At 38.2% G+C, this 17,289-nt stretch overlaps 6 protein-coding genes across 9 annotated transcripts; 3 read left to right on the top strand and 3 right to left on the bottom strand.

The window, feature by feature from the left end:
• Positions 1 to 50: 50 nt before the first annotated feature.
• On the bottom strand, positions 51 to 5,122 carry LOC116924758 (kinase suppressor of Ras 1). Of its 2 annotated transcripts, none has more exons than XM_032931288.2 (16): positions 4,615 to 5,122; positions 4,274 to 4,559; positions 3,962 to 4,210; positions 3,732 to 3,885; positions 3,098 to 3,345; positions 2,883 to 3,023; positions 2,698 to 2,814; positions 2,469 to 2,618; positions 2,207 to 2,386; positions 2,023 to 2,142; positions 1,745 to 1,953; positions 1,505 to 1,678; positions 1,236 to 1,421; positions 991 to 1,124; positions 777 to 911; positions 51 to 704 (listed from the first exon to the last, which is right to left on the bottom strand). In XM_032931288.2, the coding sequence occupies exons 1-16, from the start codon at positions 4,783 to 4,785 to the stop codon at positions 422 to 424; spliced, it is 2,937 nt and encodes a 978-aa protein (XP_032787179.1). In that variant the 5' UTR covers positions 4,786 to 5,122; the 3' UTR covers positions 51 to 421. The 2 variants fall into 2 exon arrangements, with proteins under 2 accessions (XP_032787179.1, XP_032787180.1); XM_032931289.2 differs by having other exon boundaries at positions 3,098 to 3,276; positions 4,615 to 5,121.
• A 247-nt stretch (positions 5,123 to 5,369) lies between these two features.
• Positions 5,370 to 7,199, top strand: LOC116924752 (replication factor C subunit 5). The gene is made up of 8 exons (XM_032931283.2): positions 5,370 to 5,628; positions 5,697 to 5,824; positions 5,901 to 6,063; positions 6,125 to 6,284; positions 6,355 to 6,491; positions 6,559 to 6,633; positions 6,795 to 6,872; positions 6,959 to 7,199. Exons 1-8 carry the CDS (start codon positions 5,538 to 5,540, stop codon positions 7,111 to 7,113), a joined length of 987 nt encoding a protein of 328 aa, XP_032787174.1. The 5' UTR covers positions 5,370 to 5,537; the 3' UTR covers positions 7,114 to 7,199.
• LOC116924745 (pyruvate dehydrogenase [acetyl-transferring]-phosphatase 1, mitochondrial) lies at positions 7,181 to 9,735 on the bottom strand. Of its 2 annotated transcripts, none has more exons than XM_032931276.2 (8): positions 9,589 to 9,735; positions 9,258 to 9,515; positions 9,060 to 9,204; positions 8,622 to 9,002; positions 8,419 to 8,564; positions 8,111 to 8,308; positions 7,848 to 8,045; positions 7,181 to 7,694 (listed from the first exon to the last, which is right to left on the bottom strand). In XM_032931276.2, exons 2-8 carry the CDS (start codon positions 9,489 to 9,491, stop codon positions 7,371 to 7,373), a joined length of 1,626 nt encoding a protein of 541 aa, XP_032787167.1. In that variant the 5' UTR covers positions 9,492 to 9,515; positions 9,589 to 9,735; the 3' UTR covers positions 7,181 to 7,370. The 2 variants fall into 2 exon arrangements, with proteins under 2 accessions (XP_032787167.1, XP_032787168.1); XM_032931277.2 differs by having other exon boundaries at positions 9,258 to 9,425; positions 9,589 to 9,718.
• Positions 9,736 to 10,453: 718 nt separating this feature from the next.
• On the top strand, positions 10,454 to 12,384 carry LOC116924750 (pre-mRNA-splicing factor CWC25 homolog). The gene is given in 6 exon segments (XM_032931281.2): positions 10,454 to 10,606; positions 10,677 to 10,801; positions 10,865 to 10,944; positions 11,332 to 11,461; positions 11,464 to 12,085; positions 12,162 to 12,384. Coding segments are annotated over 6 exon segments (1,086 nt in total). The 5' UTR covers positions 10,454 to 10,592; the 3' UTR covers positions 12,277 to 12,384.
• Positions 12,318 to 14,665, bottom strand: LOC116924749 (solute carrier family 35 member C2). 2 transcript variants are annotated; one of them, XM_032931280.2, is made up of 9 exons: positions 14,212 to 14,665; positions 13,938 to 14,152; positions 13,791 to 13,863; positions 13,654 to 13,716; positions 13,537 to 13,592; positions 13,322 to 13,455; positions 12,996 to 13,171; positions 12,806 to 12,919; positions 12,318 to 12,739 (listed from the first exon to the last, which is right to left on the bottom strand). In XM_032931280.2, exons 1-9 carry the CDS (start codon positions 14,521 to 14,523, stop codon positions 12,617 to 12,619), a joined length of 1,266 nt encoding a protein of 421 aa, XP_032787171.2. In that variant the 5' UTR covers positions 14,524 to 14,665; the 3' UTR covers positions 12,318 to 12,616. The 2 variants fall into 2 exon arrangements, with proteins under 2 accessions (XP_032787171.2, XP_045030628.1); XM_045174693.1 differs by having other exon boundaries at positions 13,938 to 14,112.
• Positions 14,666 to 15,246: 581 nt separating this feature from the next.
• LOC116924751 (E3 ubiquitin-protein ligase MSL2) lies at positions 15,247 to 16,952 on the top strand. Its single transcript, XM_032931282.2, has 4 exons — positions 15,247 to 16,325; positions 16,398 to 16,476; positions 16,547 to 16,600; positions 16,665 to 16,952. The coding sequence occupies exons 1-4, from the start codon at positions 15,666 to 15,668 to the stop codon at positions 16,925 to 16,927; spliced, it is 1,056 nt and encodes a 351-aa protein (XP_032787173.1). The 5' UTR covers positions 15,247 to 15,665; the 3' UTR covers positions 16,928 to 16,952.
• The last annotated feature ends 337 nt before the right edge of the window (positions 16,953 to 17,289 follow it).

Below are 17,289 nucleotides of genomic sequence, written 5' to 3'. Positions count from 1 at the left end.
AATCAACTGATGTTTTGTCATCACCTGTACAGCGGAAGAAAAATCAGAACTGACTGAAACACTTTATTGACAGGCACGAACAAGAGGAGTGTGGGGAGGTTGCGGGGACTAAATGAGCGGCGCGCCTACAAACTACCATACTGGCACATGTCAACTAATTTACTAAAATGCACAATATGAGTAGCAACAAGGCGAAAGATTCACTATATAACGGTTCTTTTGCCTAAAATGTCGAGTTTTTAAGTTGGGAAAAATGTTAACCAGATTCTGTTATTGGCGATCGCCGACAAAATATAACCAGCCGATGCACTAACACGCGTTGAATTCGGATATTATTCCATTAGTCACTGTTCTTGATTAAATTAGCAAATTTCATTAGCTACGTACCAAACACTGCATCGAGTGAATGATAAGAATGTGATTAGAAAACGGATTCAGCCGATCTGGACAGATGGACCGGATGAGATGGACTACGAAGCAAACGTTTCTTGGGCAACGCTTCGAGTATCTTTAGTAACTTGCTGAACTCTGCTCGATCCTTAACGTCAAAGGCCCAACATGCCATAAGGATGTCTTTAAGATCACGAGAAGCTTGAAGATTTGCCAGCGACTGCTTCATACCGCGGCCAATTTGCCAAATCATAGCTTCAGGGCAATGCTCCTTGTACGGCCATTCGCCACAGAGCAACTCGTACCAAACCGTCCTTCACAATTAAACATGAATGAATCGAATTAGTGCAAATAGACAACTATCTCCTGTATGTAGTTGGTAGTACCCGAATGCGTAGGCGTCAGAAGCCATTGTAAAGGGAAGCTCGTCATTCTCTTCGCTGCTAGGCTTCAAACTACGCATCACCTCTGGCGCCATGTAACACAGCCAACCTGGTGGAATGCTAAGGGCATCACTCCTCCTGAAAGCCGAGCAGCATACAATCAATCAACACTGGTTTCAACGCCATGAAAAGAGCGTTTGCTTCAATTATTACTGACCCATGGATTTTGCAAAGTTTTGAGACGCTAAAGAGGCCGAAATCCGTAATGATGACTTTTCCATTTTCCAAAAAAATATTTTTGGATTTCAAGTCTTTGTGGATGATCCCGCGTGCATGAAGGTAGCCCATTCCCTAAATCGTAGGTGGTAACAACGCCAAGAATAAGTAAATTAATAAACGCTGATGCACAACTGCTATACAGCTGGTTTTGAACCGCGCCTTTAGCTTTGTTAGTCTACTAACCTGCGAAATTTGTTGCGCGATGATGACTGTTTTGTTTATGCTGAATTTGTCCTTCCGCAAATGAAGATGCGTGTACAAGGTCAATCCTTTACACATGCTCGTTACAAGAGCTAAGGTCGGCAAATTCATGCACGCCCCCATAAATAGGACCAAGTTCTCATGCCGAGTTTTACGAAAGGTAGCAACCTGAAATGATTTATAGACAAAATTGACTACGGTAAGTTTATCAAGGTAGAAGAAAAAATTGCGTAACACTCTGAAAGTCTGACCTCGAGTTTGAATGACTCAAGAACTTTTTCGTCACCAATCTGATCCATATTCAAGAGTCGAACGGCCACGTTGCCATGCCAAATGCCCCGGTGAACAGTTCCAAACCTACCCTGACCAATAGGGTCCCGAAGTTCCAATTCATGAAACGGAATGTCCCATTCTCGAAGCGACAACTAATCAATAAATTAGGCAATCAGAAATCTGCTTGCATTAAAAATCATTCGCATTTCAAAACGAACGCTATTTTGGCGGGGCCAATGACGGTCGCTTGATGTTTCAGTGTCCGAGATTTGACTGTCCTGTGAATCAACTCTGTACGTGCGCTCTGAATCGGTGCTAGTCGAGTTCGATCCCGAAGTACCGGAGAGACCAGAAACTGAAACAATCTTACTCTGATCTTGAAATGTGTGCGCAGTTGTAGAGTTATTGGCCGAGGGATTCACTGGTACTGAAAATATGTTAGTTTAATACATGGACTTATCTATTTAACTCATGGAATACTATCTTACAAAATTACCTGGACTTGTATTAACCAGTGAATTGACGATGGAAGAATTATTTTTCGCCGAGTGCGGCATATGAGATAACGGTGATAGTAATGTCTCCACACTCTGGGCTCGATCAGCTTGACGGACATCTAAGATTTGGTTCATGCAACCCAATAAATTCTGCTGTTGCGTAATTCCATTTATAATTTTTACCGGGAAAACGGAACTGCATAGTTTGCGACGCTGATGTTGGTGTGTGGTTGGCAGAAATATGCGACGGTAGAGCTAATGCCGGACTTGATGGAGTTGAGCTGCTACAGCTGGATGTCGTAGAACTTGAATCGAAATGTGTGGAGCCCATGCCAAAGCCTAGTACCGATGTTGATCCACCTCCTAACAAACAAGTTTTCAATGAAAAATTTCACCTTGAAACAGTTTTGGCTAAATGAATAATAATTATTCAATTATGTCAAACCCTGATTCATGTGAATGGCTGGCTGTGTTCTAGATTTTTTCTTGTCATGAGGCGTGAGGCGGATCATCGACGGAGACGGCACCGACATGATGCTATTACCAATCGCGTTATTCAATCCAGCTGTTCGCTGTAGAATTGGGGTTTGAGGACCTAAAAAAAAACACAAATTTTTTTAAACATCCTTTTTATATACGGATAATTACACATTCGGAGAAGAGCCCTTTTTTACCATCACTGATACACTGGCGAACATAATCAATAAAACCAGGTGGAAGTTTACATGACGGTGGTACTTTAGTAGCGCAATCCCGATGGCATTTATATTTACATTCCTTGCATTTAAGACCTGGAAAAAAGGAAAAAAAAGTTGAATGCGCATTGAAACTAGATTTCATTATGGGTGCTGTCACTTGCCTATAAACATTTGCTTCAAACAGAGGTCACAGACAGTCAACATCTTGAACGTCATAGTGAAGCGGTGATTGATAGTGTGGGCCATAACAGCCGGCCCACCAACGGTGGGGGTCCGTGGCGATTTAGGGGTGGATACAGTTGCTAAAACGAGAACAAAACGTAAAGGATTAAATATCTTCAAGATCATCGTAGTTGCTACAATTGGTATGTTTTACTTTTGGGTGTCTCGTCATTGGAGTCGTCGGCTACGCTGCAAGGATCGGTAGCCAAACGGTGGCGTCCTTTGGATGGCGTTGAAGAAGTTGGCATGGTATTCGCCGGTGAGGCTCCAGGTAAGTTGCTATTCGAAGATGGTACAGGAGAGCTGCTTCCAGTCACCGCCAAATGTTCCATGCTACGTCCCAGCCAATAAGCGTTAGGTTTTGTACGACGAAAGCGGGATAGAAGCATAGTACTCGCACCACTATGATAAAGAGTTAACATGCCCACCACCCATCCAAGCACCATGTCAGGGAATTTAATTATGACGGGTATAAAAAGGGTTGATGGATTTAGTTAACAAAATTCCAAACAGCCAGCCAAACAAGCCATTAGAATCCATTTTTACAGTAAAGAAAGAAATAGTTAGTTATTAGGAGCAAAAAGGGGGAGGGGAGATGAATAAAAAGATCACAAAGAAAACAATCAGTATCCATGCTAAATCTGAACACAGGTACTACATCATTTAGAACTATCCTTGATGAAGACGTGCGACATTAATAAATGGGAAAACATAACTTTTGACTTAGCACTTTTCACTTGTCGACATCTACCTTGATATTTGCATAAAAACTGTAAAGTAATAGTCACCTGACAACGTCATTTCCGTCGATTCTATTGGCTAGCTGGGATTCATGAGAGGTAGACTTCGTAAGAGGGAAATCCGTCAACAGTGGTGCAGCTCCACCAATAACCTGATTTTTCTTGCGAGGTGGTGGAGTAGCAGGGAATTTCATACGGTCTCCTGTAGAAAAGACATACAACATTCATTTATATTTTTTTTTCAAGGAACTACTTTAAATAAGCCTTAGTAATGGTACCTCTTCCTTTCAAAACCGATGGAGTGGAGGGAGGACTGCGATTCTCTGGAGCCGTTTGCGGAATAGTTTCATGAACCGTATGTATATTTTGAATGTTTAATGGATTGTGCATGATGTTTTCATTTTGCTGGGCGCTTGTAGTTATTGGCAACAAAGCTTGTGTAACATTATCCCATGAATCCCAGTATAGTGCTAGATCGGGAGTCGTCCGTCCACTGCTACCTTCCTTTTCATTATGCACCAAAACTTCTGGAACCCCAATTTTCATTTTAAGCAATAAATTAAATTGAGTTATACACATTAATGTGTTACCTGTATATCTTTTAACACTCTGAAGAGCTCTAATTAACCGTCTGTACTCATCTTCCTTTGCATAACATTCATTAAAAATTCGTTTAATTTCATGATCACAAAGTTCTTGTAGTGATTCCAGTGACTGAAATTTGGCACACAAGGCTTCAACAGATGGCTGAGAAATTCCAACAACTTGTAGCCATTGTTTGATTGAAGGGATGTTTCTAACTTCATATGGTATTCCCTCAATTGGAATTTTGGCTTTTGCAACTAGTTGTTTACTGAATAGTTTGACTAGTTTTCCCTGTTAACATTTTGATTGAAATACATACCAATTTATTTTAGAACAAGAATCTTACCTCTATGGTCCTTATTTCTTGTTGAATTAATTCAGCACTGGTAGAGCACTGTGTTCTCAAGCCTTCTAGATGTTTAGCGTGAATGTCAATCATTGCACTAATATCTAAAAGAGTTTGAATAATGTTGCAGCTGTTGACTTCAGCCACAGCTTTCTTGGCACCAGTATCCATGCTTTAGGTAGCTGGCTAGAACTTTGTTATTGCAGAAGCTTAAGTACGAAATTGCATTTTGTCAGATGCCACAATCAACATTCAAATTCATCAAATTATGACAAAACATGATTCTAAAGGCCTCCTCACCCGTCGACTCGTATATTGATATTATAGTATATAATGTTTTAAAAATCCATTTATGAAGCCCACGGGATTTAGAGCAAGGAAAACGCACAGTGTTTCGATTTCGCAGACGCCATAACAACAATAACTAATGCCATCACAACCGTATAAGTTTTGGACCGTCAATTCTTACCCATAAGACCTGTACAAAACGATAGTCCGCGGATTGCATCCTGGAGCTAAGTTCTGCGGAGTACTACGAGGGCTGTACAAGGGAGCTGCGTTGCAGTGTGTGAAGATTGAAGAAGTTATAAGTTTAATAATATCATAAATAATACACTGGTGATAAAATAACAAATTTATTGAATTCTAAAGGCAAATAGTTGTGCTTGAAGAAGAAGTGAAGAACATATTTTTTTTTGCGAAAAACAAAAGCTAAAAATTTGATCGTGAATTGCTGTCGAAATTAATCCCACGTTCCAACCAAAAATTTCAGTAAAAATAATTTGGCGGGATTTTGCTCGGCTAGGTAGACGACGTTTGTGGCCAACGTTAATTTTTCGTAAAAGTACAACAAATTACGGTACTTGTGAACAAATACGGTGCAATCATACGCTGAGGATAGTGTATTTCCTTACTCGATTACAATGACATCCTCTGTAAACCTACCCTGGGTAGAGAAATATCGGCCAAAACAATTGGATGACTTGATATCGCATCAAGATATAATTTCGACAAGTACTTGTTTATTCTGTCAGAATAACTTTCCGATGCATTGAACCTTTTTCTTTGGCAACACTATGCAGTACGAAAATTTATACATGAAAATAGACTTCCTCACTTACTTTTCTATGGACCACCGGGCACAGGAAAGACAAGCACTATATTAGCATGTGCCAAAGAGCTATATACTCCTCAACAATTCAATTCTATGGTGAATTTTTCTGCACTTGAAATCTGTTTTCTTTCTGATGTGGTAAAAAAACACAAGACTTGCATTTCTTTCTCAGGTTTTAGAGCTAAATGCTTCTGATGACCGGGGTATTAATGTTGTACGGAATCAGATCATGAGTTTTGCCAGCACAAGATCAATATTTAAATCTGGTTTCAAACTTATTATCCTGGATGAGGCAGATGCCATGACAAATGATGCCCAGAATGCACTAAGAAGGGGTGAGTTTCATGTAAATGATAAATAATACCATACTGTCACTTTTCAAATCAAATTTCCTAGTCATTGAGAAGTTCACTGAAAATGTTCGATTTTGCCTCATATGCAATTACATGAGCAAAATTATACCAGCCATTCAGTCACGTTGCACTCGTTTTCGATTTGGCCCGCTAAAATCGGACCAAATTCTACCTCGAATGAACTACGTTATCGAAGAAGAAAGGTAAAAGGAAACTTTGTTACCAATCAATATCTAAATTTTATTTACGGTTGAATTTTTTTTCGTTTTGTAGGCTTAAAGTGACAGAAGATGGCCGTCAAGCGCTTTTGAGCTTAGCTCACGGAGATATGCGTCGAGTCATCAATATTCTTCAAAGCACTTCAATGGCCTTTGATGAGGTGAATGAAGAGAATGTCTATACTTGTGTCGGTATGAACTTAAATTTTCCTGACATTCCCAAGAAAAATATCTAATTTTTAAAAATAATGTTTTAAAGGTCACCCCCTTAAATCAGATATTGCTAACATTATTTCTTGGATGCTAAACGAAGATTTAACATCGGCTTACAGCAGTAAGAAGTTTTTGTGTTCTTCTGTTGATCAGTACAGCTTTTGGTGATGAAAAAACGCCCCTGTGTTTAATCCAAGTTCAATTTGATTTTCTTGGTCTTATCATTTTATATGGAATGCAGACATTTTAATTGTTCTTTATCTATTTTTCCCCGTTATACAGAAATACGGGATCTTCAGACTTTTAAAGGTCTCGCTTTGCAAGATATCTTAACGGAAATCCACTTGTATGTTCACAAAAGTGCGTATTTCTCTTTCCTTTTTTTCATTTCATTTTATTTTGTTGTATTTTTGTCATCGAATTAATCCTTGGATGGTTGGTTATAGTTGAATTCCCGCCCAATGTCAGAATCTTTTTACTGGAGAAAATGGCTGATGTTGAATGTCGTTTATCTGCTGGATGTTCCGAAAAATTACAACTAGGATCTCTGGTGGCCGCTTTCGATACGATTAAATATTTGGTTGCAAAAGAGGTATCGTAAGAAGTTGTTTTCTATTCCCCTCTGTCCCCCTACAGTGGTGTAATAATTCGTACGTGCTTAAACTACATCATTTGTCTTCAGATCTATTACCGTTTTATCATTTTTATTTACACTCTAAACAAAATGACCTTATATCAGATGTCGACATAATAAGTAAGGATTCACTGACTAGGGTCTGATTAAAAATTTCGATACAGTGAATAATTAAGAGATTAAGGAAGAACACCCAAGAAGTACGTTATATACGAGCAATCGCTCTATTCCTGATTGCTTTGAGGGAGAGATTTCAAAAGGTAATCCGTATCGAAATAGGATACAACGATAGTGATGTCATCTCTGAAAAGCCTGACGACGTCATCAGGTAAGGATAGGAGCTCGGAAAGGCGATCTGGGTCCAATCCAGTTTCTGTCGAAGCTAATGCATGCCGAATCAAATGCGTTGCTGCGTTTGTATCCAACGGTCTCTTGGATAATCCTTCCCTCCGCTGCTGCAACATCTTGTTTATTTCTTCCAAAGTCACATCTCCCGGCGGAAGAGTAAGAGGTCCCAGAGCTACTCTACCCGACATATGTTCTCCCACCTGTATTCGAAATAGATCAAAATTGCCCTTTATGCAAAGCCCAGAATACATCCCTTGAAAGTGTTCCGCGTGGCGGTACATGACGTTAACAGTTTAGGACAACACTAGGAGAAAACATATTTACGTAAAACACAGTGGGTGTATGTTACTTACCAATCGCACCACTTGGGTTGGAGACAGCAGATCCCACAAACCGTCTGACGCAATGACGACAAATTTATCACGGGGACTAAGTGTGTGTTTGATGATTTCTGGTCGGGCTGACAAGTAAGGCGGTGTTTTATAGTTTTGTGGTAAAGCTGATTCGCCAAGAACCGGGATTACCCATTTTTCGAGAACGTGACGAGGCCACTGAAACCAGAACAGACCCAGGATACTTTCCACTTATTTCAAAGTAGGATTCATTAATTCTGCACCTTGAAGCGAAAATCACCAAAAGCTCTTAAGGGCATTAACTGGCCGAGCAGACGATCCATTCTTAACACGGTGTCACGCTCGCTGCGCGGATGCTCACTGTACAACCGTTCGACTTCAGACGGATTTTCAGAAGTGTGTTCTTTTCCGAGCTTAAGGGCTCCCCAAGTTCCGTCTTCACTAAGATAACCCAGTACAGCCTAGTACAGCAGACAACAGCAAACAACAACAAAACAAACAAACAAACAGAAGGAAGTCTACGAAACGTAAACTTGTCACATTAAAATTTGTTTGTATGTTATGCTCATACCTGACAATCGCCTGTGTTTGCTATAACCAAGTTGTTTGACGAAATATGTGCAACGGTTGCAACGGCACCACTCATTGCTGTTGATAACGTGCTGAGCTGAAGAACTTTATCTCGACTAGGAAAGGCATCTGCCCACCATGGTTTCCCTGTAACATACAATATGTTTTTTTTTATGTTGCATTGTTTGCGTTTTAGTAATTTACAATCCCAGCGTGGAACACGTTGAAGAATTTCGCTCATTTCGGGTCCGAGGAGAAAAGCTAATGCCTCTTCACTTAATTGTTGATCCATGGCCTCGAATGCCGTCAGTAGTGCACGCTCTGTACTATCCATACTACACTGAGACTCGTCGTTGGACAGGGTATCGCGCAGATGACTTACAGACGCATGATATTGGTTAAATTCGTGTGCGTACAAGGACTCAATTTCCGGACGGAATTCAGTAGTAGGTGTCATTTGTTCAAGCAACAAGCTAGATACATGTTGTGAAGGTAGAGAAGCTGCTATGTAAGATAGTAGGCGCTTGGCCAAGACTCTTGCACATGCAGGGCCTCCATGACCATCAAATACCCCAAGTAGATAACCTTAGATTGAATACAATTAGGTAACAGGTGTTTAAAATAGTGTTGTAAATCTTATACTTCGATTATCACAAAGTTTTGCTATTGCAAGACTATCTTCAAGAGGATTATTTGAGGCCAACTGATTCCAATCTATTGACTTAAGGACACTACCAGGCTTCATTACTTCATATATTTTTTCATTTGCTTGAAGAATTGAAGTAGCCTAGAAAAATAGCATTAGACACCTTTTCTTATGGTGAAAAACCAGAATTAAACCTGTAGTGGAGAAATTTTTGGTGCCTTTTCCGATGGTCTTCCATATCTTGTAAAGTTTCTAAATCTCTTAAGCTTTGGCCAAACTGCTCCATTAAATTGACTTTTTAAAAGAGGTATCCCATACTTAAATGATGTAGTTCTTATAGAAGTCATCATCAAAACTGGCGGCTGCATAAAAATTACGTAGAACTTTGAAATACCATAAAATTTTGTTCGAGACACCGTATAAATCATGTGAACGGTAAAAGATGTTAAGTGCTAACAAAAATTTTGATTTCAAAAATTAGTTCTGAAAAAATATTTTATGATAAACCGTAAGGGGCTTATTCACTTGAATTGCTGAAACATGATAGAACACCACATGTGTCTGTGTTTCTCAAACGTAAAGACGACAAGAAAACGACGATCTTTTCTATGAAAAAACGTAAACACTGCAAACAGCTGTAGGGCTCGGTCCTGAGTTGATCGGGGAGCTTTTTCATCGATTCGGTGCGGGGATAATTTTTTCGGTGCGGTGAGTTCTGTGCTCGGTTTAATCCCCGATTTCAATGTAAGGTCATCCCCGATTACAATCCCCGATTAGATCCTTTCTAGCACCGCTTTCTGCCATGAAATATTTCTTCTACGAAATTTTTTCCTTGACTTTTTCCGTATAAAAGATTATGTTTTTCCCGTATTCTAAGATAATTTACAAATTTTCCAAAACATCAGTACTTAAGAAAAATGTATTATATTTTATACACACATATTTATTTGTAATATGATACATTAAGATTATTTTATTTTTTTTATTATTTATATATTTTATTTAAGTATGCGTTAAGGGTATAAATAAAAACTGAAACGGACATTTTCATCCCTTAAAAAATTATGGGGGTGCCTTTTTCAGTTTTTCATTGTTATCTAATTTGGAAAGTGGGAGTTACCCTGAGGCCGACATGAAAAAAAAAATGAACTCTAGTCACGTGTTTCTTGTTGACCTATCAGAAGACAAGGTCACATAAGACAACCCCCTATTGCTGAAGTGGTGCTTTCGGTGCAGCACCGGTGCTAGCACCGTACCGCACGGGGGGAAAAAATTAACGCACCGAAAGTCCACGATTCTCTTTTTTCGGTGAGGGTTTGCGGTGTCCCCGATTAGATTACGATCGGGCCGAGCCCTAAACAGCTGATTCTTTCGCACCATGCAAAAAAAAAAAAATGACAACCTCGCGCCTAATTTTTTATTTGTGTTGTGTTGTTTGTTTGCTTGACAAAAGCTTTTACCGTCTTGAAGTTCCAATTTGTACCCTAGTAGTGAAACAAAAAAGTCACAACTGTTAAGTAATTGAGACCATGGATGATGCACCGTAATACTTCATAATCATATCAAAACACGTGTTATTCTATGTTACTGGGTATCTTTTATATCTATGGCAGGAAACTTGATTGGATGTACGCTGGGCCAGCTGGCCATGTCAATACTGACGACTATTTGACCGGCCGAGCCGTGGATAAAACATTTGAACATTTTAAGCTTGGTGGAGCTGAACCCTTGAACTTGGGTAAGTACCATTCCATGGTTCCTAAAAAATGTGAATAATTTTATTTTTATCTCAATTTCCTAGACTTACCTGCGCCAACTTTACCCAGAGAAAAGTCTTCTGTGCCTAGAATTCAAGTTGATGTGGCTCGCAAAGTACAAGAGGTACCACATTAAATGTGAAATTTCTTTATCAGGGTTATTTTTGCTATAATGCTTTAAGTATGTATTTTCTAGAGCATAATGTGAGTTAAGCTGATCTTTTTAGTATGTACATTTACTTTCAAGACCTGAATGTTATGTATATTTTCCAATTGCTTTTTACTTTTCTTTTGGCTCTCATAGTTTATGTTCCAGTCTCAAAATTGATGCATTCTTTTTTTTTCCAAAAAGTACTTCTGAGCTATGCTACATTATAATAATTAGTGTCAATAAACCTCCTTTAGGGAACCTGATACCTATAGCTGTAATACACCTCACCTATGAATATGTTTCTTGTAAAAGTAAGTGTCAGTGTAAACATTAGTTATCCCTTCTTTTAATTTTATGCAGGATCCTCTTTTAAATATCCGTCGCCAAGAAGAAGAAAGGAAAGCTCTACTTAGGGAGCAGATGCTTATTCAGCAAAGATTAACATCTCACAATAAGAAAACCTCTAACCCCAAGGATCAAGGTCAAAAAGAAAAGAAAGAAGAAATAGTTCAGAGAGCTCAAACTGCTCTGATTTAGACTCCAAGTTAGCTTTGAAACTGAAACAGCTAAAGAAATCTGAAAAGAAAGAAAGCCTTGATGAGAAACTTGCAAAAAAACTTCTGAAATTAAAAAAGAGACGAGACAGCACGTGCAGTTCCTCGTCATCGAGTTCCGAAGATGACAATGCTAAACATAAGGAAAGAAAACGAACTTCACGTGATGCAGATCATCAAAGAGAACAACATAGGAGAACTTTCAATCAAAATGGCAAATACGCAAAGGCGAATGACGCCTCAAAATCTAGTTCGGCACATGTACAAGAAAGGTTTACACCACGTGATCATCGAAAAAATTCTCACGAAGTACGTGATGGCTACAAGGACTCACGCCCACTGCCTAGACATCGGTCAGAGCGTGAAACAGTGACGAGAAGCAGAAACAGCGGAATGAAGCTCAGTGAAGACGAAATGGAAAAACGACGAAGAGAAATGATGCAGCACGCTGTTGTAAGGGATAATGAAAGAAAAGTCAAGGTAGACAAATACCGTAAGGAAGTAGAGGAGGAAGCGGGCCAACTCAACGCCAACCGACCGAAAGAAGCGGAATTCGTCAAGTATGAAAAATAAAATTATTCATTCTTGGAATTCCCGTTTCGGTTAATATTTATCTCGTTTTACTTTACATTGCAGGAAACAATTAGCCATTGTAACATCCAATACTACTGTTGAGGCAAGGATAAAAGCGAATGTGTTCAATATCCAAAGATCGGTTAATTCTATGGACTCCAACTTTGCTCGGCGATAACTAGACATTTTTCTTCCGATGGATGAAATGAAATTGTGCTATTTTTCAAACTTTACGCGCCATGCGCAACCCATGTATTGTATTACAATAAATATTTTTTCTCTGGAATATTATTTAGCCATTCACATTTGTGAACAAAAAGACATCTTCATTTAAATAAGCTGAATGCAACGCTATAAAAAATATCAGCCAGACACAATATGATGCTCGATTTTGAAGGCTTTGAACACACAACGTTTCATGATGTTTCAAACCAAAGAGACCCCAACACAAAGCATACTCGACCTTGATCAAAATCCTAGGGCCAGTTGCATGCTTTTTACGGAACTCGATTCTTGAATCAAGGTGCAACTTCTTCGTTGTCTGAGTTGATCAAATTCATTAGAAGTTCTTCTTCACCAGTATGTTTAATTTTTAGAACTGCCAAGGATGACGCTTTCGACTCGTAATGAATCCTTACAGCCTGAATTTCAAATTTCGATTTGCTCAGCAATTTAAACAGCCAGATAAATTGTCATTTCCAGTATACCTTCAGCGTTACATGAAGTGTTATTCCAAGAAGGCATACAACTAAGCCGACTACGTTGATTGAGTTCATTTCGTCGTGGGTTACTAGAACAGCAAGGGTTAGCGTCAGCACCTCCTAAGAAATTGTTTCAGATAATCAAGTATTCGGCATAAACACGCTGGGTAAAAAGCATTACTAGAAATCTGTATACCTTGACGATACCGGACACAGAGAGTGTCAAACTTGAAGTATAAGACACTAACAAGTACTCGGTAAGTTCCATAAAAAAGGCAATAACTGCCCCCACTAGAACTTCTCCAAGAACTACGAATAAGTGGTATGTGTCAATGAAACGGAAGACATCCTTGGTCATAGCTAAACTCAAACCTTAAAACATAAATTGTCAGTAAAACCATTAATTATGGAATTCATGAAACTAAGAATGTTTTTCATAACATTGACTTAAATTAAAAGACACCAAGGAAATGCAAACACATAATTTGAGGAACAATAGAAAACGGGTACTAGTTCAAATACCTTCAAACGCCATTGCAAATGGAAGCAAAGTGACTATCATCCATGGCTGTATATGGTACATCATATCAATAGGATTTGCAAGTCCCATTTCGGATTTTTGCATCACCATTTGCGATAACGTCCATCTCAACCCACTATTGCGTAAATAAATAAGGTTCAAGGGGAAAAAAATCTTAATAGTAACTTGAACATTTTCTATACTGAAAACTACTAACCTTAGGAATGATGCAAACATAACCATCAAAAATCCTCCCAAATTAAACTGTGTGGCCTGCATTGAGACAAAATCTTTAAAACACAAGACCTAGCTGAATTTGAAGAGATAAAATTACCTGATATGTAAACATGACTAAACCACCTGATATCATTACAACAACCACAAGAAGGGTCCAATGCTGAAAAATATGAATAATGAAAGAAAACAAATTAAAACCCAAATTTAGAACATAAAAATTTACATGAGGAAAACCTTTTTTTCTAATTTAAAAAACAAAGCAAATCCCATAATGAATATAATGGCAGTAGATTTTGACATTGTGTACCTAGGTAAAATGTAAATAGGTAAGATTAACAGTTATGTTTTGTTTTTGTTTTTTAACTTTGAAGCCTTACTTACAGAGATACAGTAATAAATTCTAGACTCCAATTGGAAAGTCCGATATCAAGGGCAGAAGCTATTCCTGCTGGGGCAAGCTGAACTGTGTATGACTGCCAAGCTAAGACAGGCCTTTTGCAATGTGTCCAATGTTCCCACACAATACGACAACCCGCAGCCATCATAAATTTTACAACTAAATGAGTTATCACAATTGATAATGGATAATGAAGCTTCTGAAAATTTAAATACAAATATATGAAGCAATGAATAGGAATAATGTGTCACTGTTTACCCTCATAAGCCATTTTTGGTAAAAGGTGAGTCCAATGGATGAAAAATAATAGAGCAGCACAAGTAGCAAAGTTCTAAAAATTATTTTGCAGAACCCTTGCTTGATATTTCCTTCTGAACTTTTCACATTTTTTGAAGTTTTCCCTGAGATACTCTCCATGCTTTGAGATGAAAAGCTACCACAGCTTGGGCTACGGTTCCTTGTCGAAGGAAAGGACCCATCAACAGTTCTTTTGTGTTCTATTTGGTTAATAACTTGAGGAAATGCGGAGTGATTGGAATGTGCTATCAATCTGGATTTGCTCAAAGGCATGTTATTGTGAATAAAACTTTAACTTCCATGCGCTACGGCGACTAGTGACTATTTGTACAGCACAGTAGAGCTATCTCAGATAAAAACCATTTCTGCATACAAAAATCAATTACAATCCTTCGTAACAGGCAAAAATTAATTGTAAAAACCCACAGCACTATTCTAATGTTATATTTTCCCCGGCCAGTAGGGGCGTTGGTGTTTAAATAGCTATTGCACACCTGAATAGTGAACACAATCAGGTGGATACTAAAAAACAGACTTTTTTTCTTCAAGCAGAGTCAAACGACCGCTGCTTCAAGTAAAAATTATGTAACAAGTAGCTTGCTTGCTTGTTTTTTTTTTTTATTTCACCTGATATTTTAATTTCGATAAAAGCAGACCCAGTACTAAGATAACAACTGTGAGTCAAATTTCTTTGTGTTTCTTAATAGTAAAATACATTTGATTAGGATTTTAAGTAATACAGATTAGGTTTTAAAAACACATTTAATTGGTCTGTCTGTGAAAAAAAACTTTTAAAAAAGGAAACCCCCCTTTTTTTTGGGGGGGAAAATAGACAATTAAGACACTAGCGCCCACCGGCTGCCGGGGGGAAATAGATTTTACCGTTAAAATTCATTGAACACCACGTATACGATAACAAACACCAACCAGTGATTTAAATCGATTTAAAGGTCGATATTAATTCGTCATCGTTTCATCGATTTCCAAATATTCATAAAATTCCATAATTAATAGCAGAGTCCATAATCCATAGTAAAAATTTTCTTAGATTTTTAAAATGGATGCAGTATTTAAAAGCCTTCTGTAATTTAAGATGCCGATTAGTAATATTAGTTAAACGGATAGATGCGCGCTTTTCTCCAAGTCTGTTTCTGCATCGGCTAGTTTGCGTCGACGATTTTGTACTGTTGCAGACGGACATCACGATTTTTTATTTTATTTTATTATTATATTTTTTTTTTTACAAACCACGATTTCAAGCCTGGTTACTATTGTTAGTGAACGGCGGTTTCTTATGTCGTTCAACTGGGATCAAGACAACTTATTTATCAAGTCTAAGTTGAACGAATTGAAACCGTAAGTAAAAACAGTGTCGAAAAGTATCAGGTTTTTCTACAAAAATATTTGTATTTAACATGAACGCTACGAGTTTGTACGTATCAACCTGCAGACTAGTTGTTCAAGCTAATACCGAAGAACAGTCTTCATGGAATGACTTGTACCGGCTTCTGCCTTACTTAAGACAAGCATTATCTTGTACCGTCTGTGACTTGTTATTAGTTGAACCATACAGTCCAGAAAGTTCTTGCCAACATCATGTCTGTAAATCATGTAGAGGCAGAAAAAAAAAGTTAAAACCATCTTGTAGTTGGTGCAAGTGCTATAATAGCTACAATGAAAATGTGCAGCTTAGGATACTACTACAGTGCTACAAAAAGTTAAATGAATACCTTGTGGGAACCTCAATTTTCAAAAAATTAAAATTTAATGAATCAACCGGAGGGACCAGTGGCCTCTCAGAAATAATTGAAGAAGGAGCAGGGTTCAAGGATGAATTCAATAGCTATGCTGGGCTCTCAAAGTCAGCATTAAAACAACTTCCTTGTGCTTTGATGCAAAATCCAACTGTTAGTGTTCAAACTCAAACAAATAACTCTGTTTTAGTTGAAAAGAATCTTGATTCTTGTGGGGCCAACCAATCACTTACCATCCCAATCATTCAAACAGCACCTGTGTTGCATACAGAGGTGTCTGCTTTACCCATAGATGCAAACAGTGCACCAAAAGATTTAAAGGTAATATAGTTTACAATAAGAATTTCTGGTTGTATAAAAAAATATATACATGCAATAAAAATCTTTTTTTAGTCATCAAGAAATCCTAAACCAAAAATTAAGAGAAAAGGGTGCCGCTGCGGGAACGCAACTTCATCTCCAGGGAAACTAAGTTAGTATTACCACTTTGCACGATTTTTTTCCTTTACACTACATATTATTGAAAATAACTTTGAACATAGCGTGTTGCGGCCAGAGATGCCCGTGCTACGTGGAAGCAAAAGCCTGCACAGATTGTAATGTTCAAGTGTCTAGGTTTCTTTTCATCGTACGTGATATTGAATTTGCGTTTTAAAACAGGTCGTTGCCGTGGGTGTAGAAATCCTCACATTCCAGGAGGGAAAAAAATGCGGTTTTTTTCTAGCGATGTCGGAGATTCCACCAGTAACACATCTGAATCATCCTTAGTGGCGCAAATAGGCTTACCGCAATATGGTGTTCAACGGACTTCCATATACTCCACTAGCCCTCAAATGTCATTCGAAAAAGTTCCATCGACATTACTGGTTGATGACGAGAAATCCAATAGTGGCAGAAGTGAAACATTAGATGTTGACGTATGAATACATTCATCGTTCATCATCTCTATTTAAATTTCTGGCTCTGCTAAAAGACTCTCCTACTACCTCTCTGAAGATGCATCACAATGACAAAAGGCAGTAAATTATAGTGAAATGTCATAAAAAGTTCAAGTTACAGTAGGTACCAGGAAAATTCACACCTCGGCAATTAAAAACTTATTACGAAATGATCATTTTGAAATTTCCCAAAACTCGTTATTCTTTTAAGCCTAATGTAAATTGTCATTTACCTATTCACTTCGGCACCTGGTATGACATGTGTTTTTCTCAAAATTTAGCCTTCGTGCATAGGGATAACTAGGGCATATTGCAAAGGCACAAATACAAAATCAGAAATATTTAGA

This window comes from Daphnia magna, linkage group LG6, assembly GCF_020631705.1.
Source record: "Daphnia magna isolate NIES linkage group LG6, ASM2063170v1.1, whole genome shotgun sequence".
Lineage (NCBI taxonomy): Eukaryota > Metazoa > Arthropoda > Branchiopoda > Diplostraca > Daphniidae > Daphnia > Daphnia magna.
Note: the sequence above shows the minus strand (reverse complement) of the source record. Positions and strands in the feature narration are given on the sequence as shown.

Coding starts and splice junctions, on each gene's coding strand:
- LOC116924758 (XM_032931288.2), bottom strand. CDS start 4,785: ATGGATACTGGTGCCAAGAAAGCTGTGGCTGAAGTCAACAGCTGCAAC. Junction 3,024..3,097: donor CAATGACGAGACACCCAAAA/GTAAAACATACC, acceptor TTCTCGTTTTAG/CAACTGTATCCACCCCTAAA. Junction 2,143..2,206: donor TATGCAGTTCCGTTTTCCCG/GTAAAAATTATA, acceptor ACCAAATCTTAG/ATGTCCGTCAAGCTGATCGA.
- LOC116924752 (XM_032931283.2), top strand. CDS start 5,538: ATGACATCCTCTGTAAACCTACCCTGGGTAGAGAAATATCGGCCAAAA. Junction 6,285..6,354: donor TACGTTATCGAAGAAGAAAG/GTAAAAGGAAAC, acceptor TTCGTTTTGTAG/GCTTAAAGTGACAGAAGATG. Junction 6,634..6,794: donor TTTAACATCGGCTTACAGCA/GTAAGAAGTTTT, acceptor CCCGTTATACAG/AAATACGGGATCTTCAGACT.
- LOC116924745 (XM_032931276.2), bottom strand. CDS start 9,491: ATGATTTATACGGTGTCTCGAACAAAATTTTATGGTATTTCAAAGTTC. Junction 9,205..9,257: donor CAAAAATTTCTCCACTACAG/GTTTAATTCTGG, acceptor CTATTTTTCTAG/GCTACTTCAATTCTTCAAGC. Junction 8,046..8,110: donor TTGGTGATTTTCGCTTCAAG/GTGCAGAATTAA, acceptor TTCTGGTTTCAG/TGGCCTCGTCACGTTCTCGA.
- LOC116924749 (XM_032931280.2), bottom strand. CDS start 14,523: ATGCCTTTGAGCAAATCCAGATTGATAGCACATTCCAATCACTCCGCA. Junction 13,717..13,790: donor TTTTTAAATTAGAAAAAAAG/GTTTTCCTCATG, acceptor CATATTTTTCAG/CATTGGACCCTTCTTGTGGT. Junction 13,456..13,536: donor ATGTTTGCATCATTCCTAAG/GTTAGTAGTTTT, acceptor TTTACGCAATAG/TGGGTTGAGATGGACGTTAT.
- LOC116924751 (XM_032931282.2), top strand. CDS start 15,666: ATGAACGCTACGAGTTTGTACGTATCAACCTGCAGACTAGTTGTTCAA. Junction 16,326..16,397: donor GTGCACCAAAAGATTTAAAG/GTAATATAGTTT, acceptor ATCTTTTTTTAG/TCATCAAGAAATCCTAAACC. Junction 16,601..16,664: donor AGCAAAAGCCTGCACAGATT/GTAATGTTCAAG, acceptor GTTTTAAAACAG/GTCGTTGCCGTGGGTGTAGA.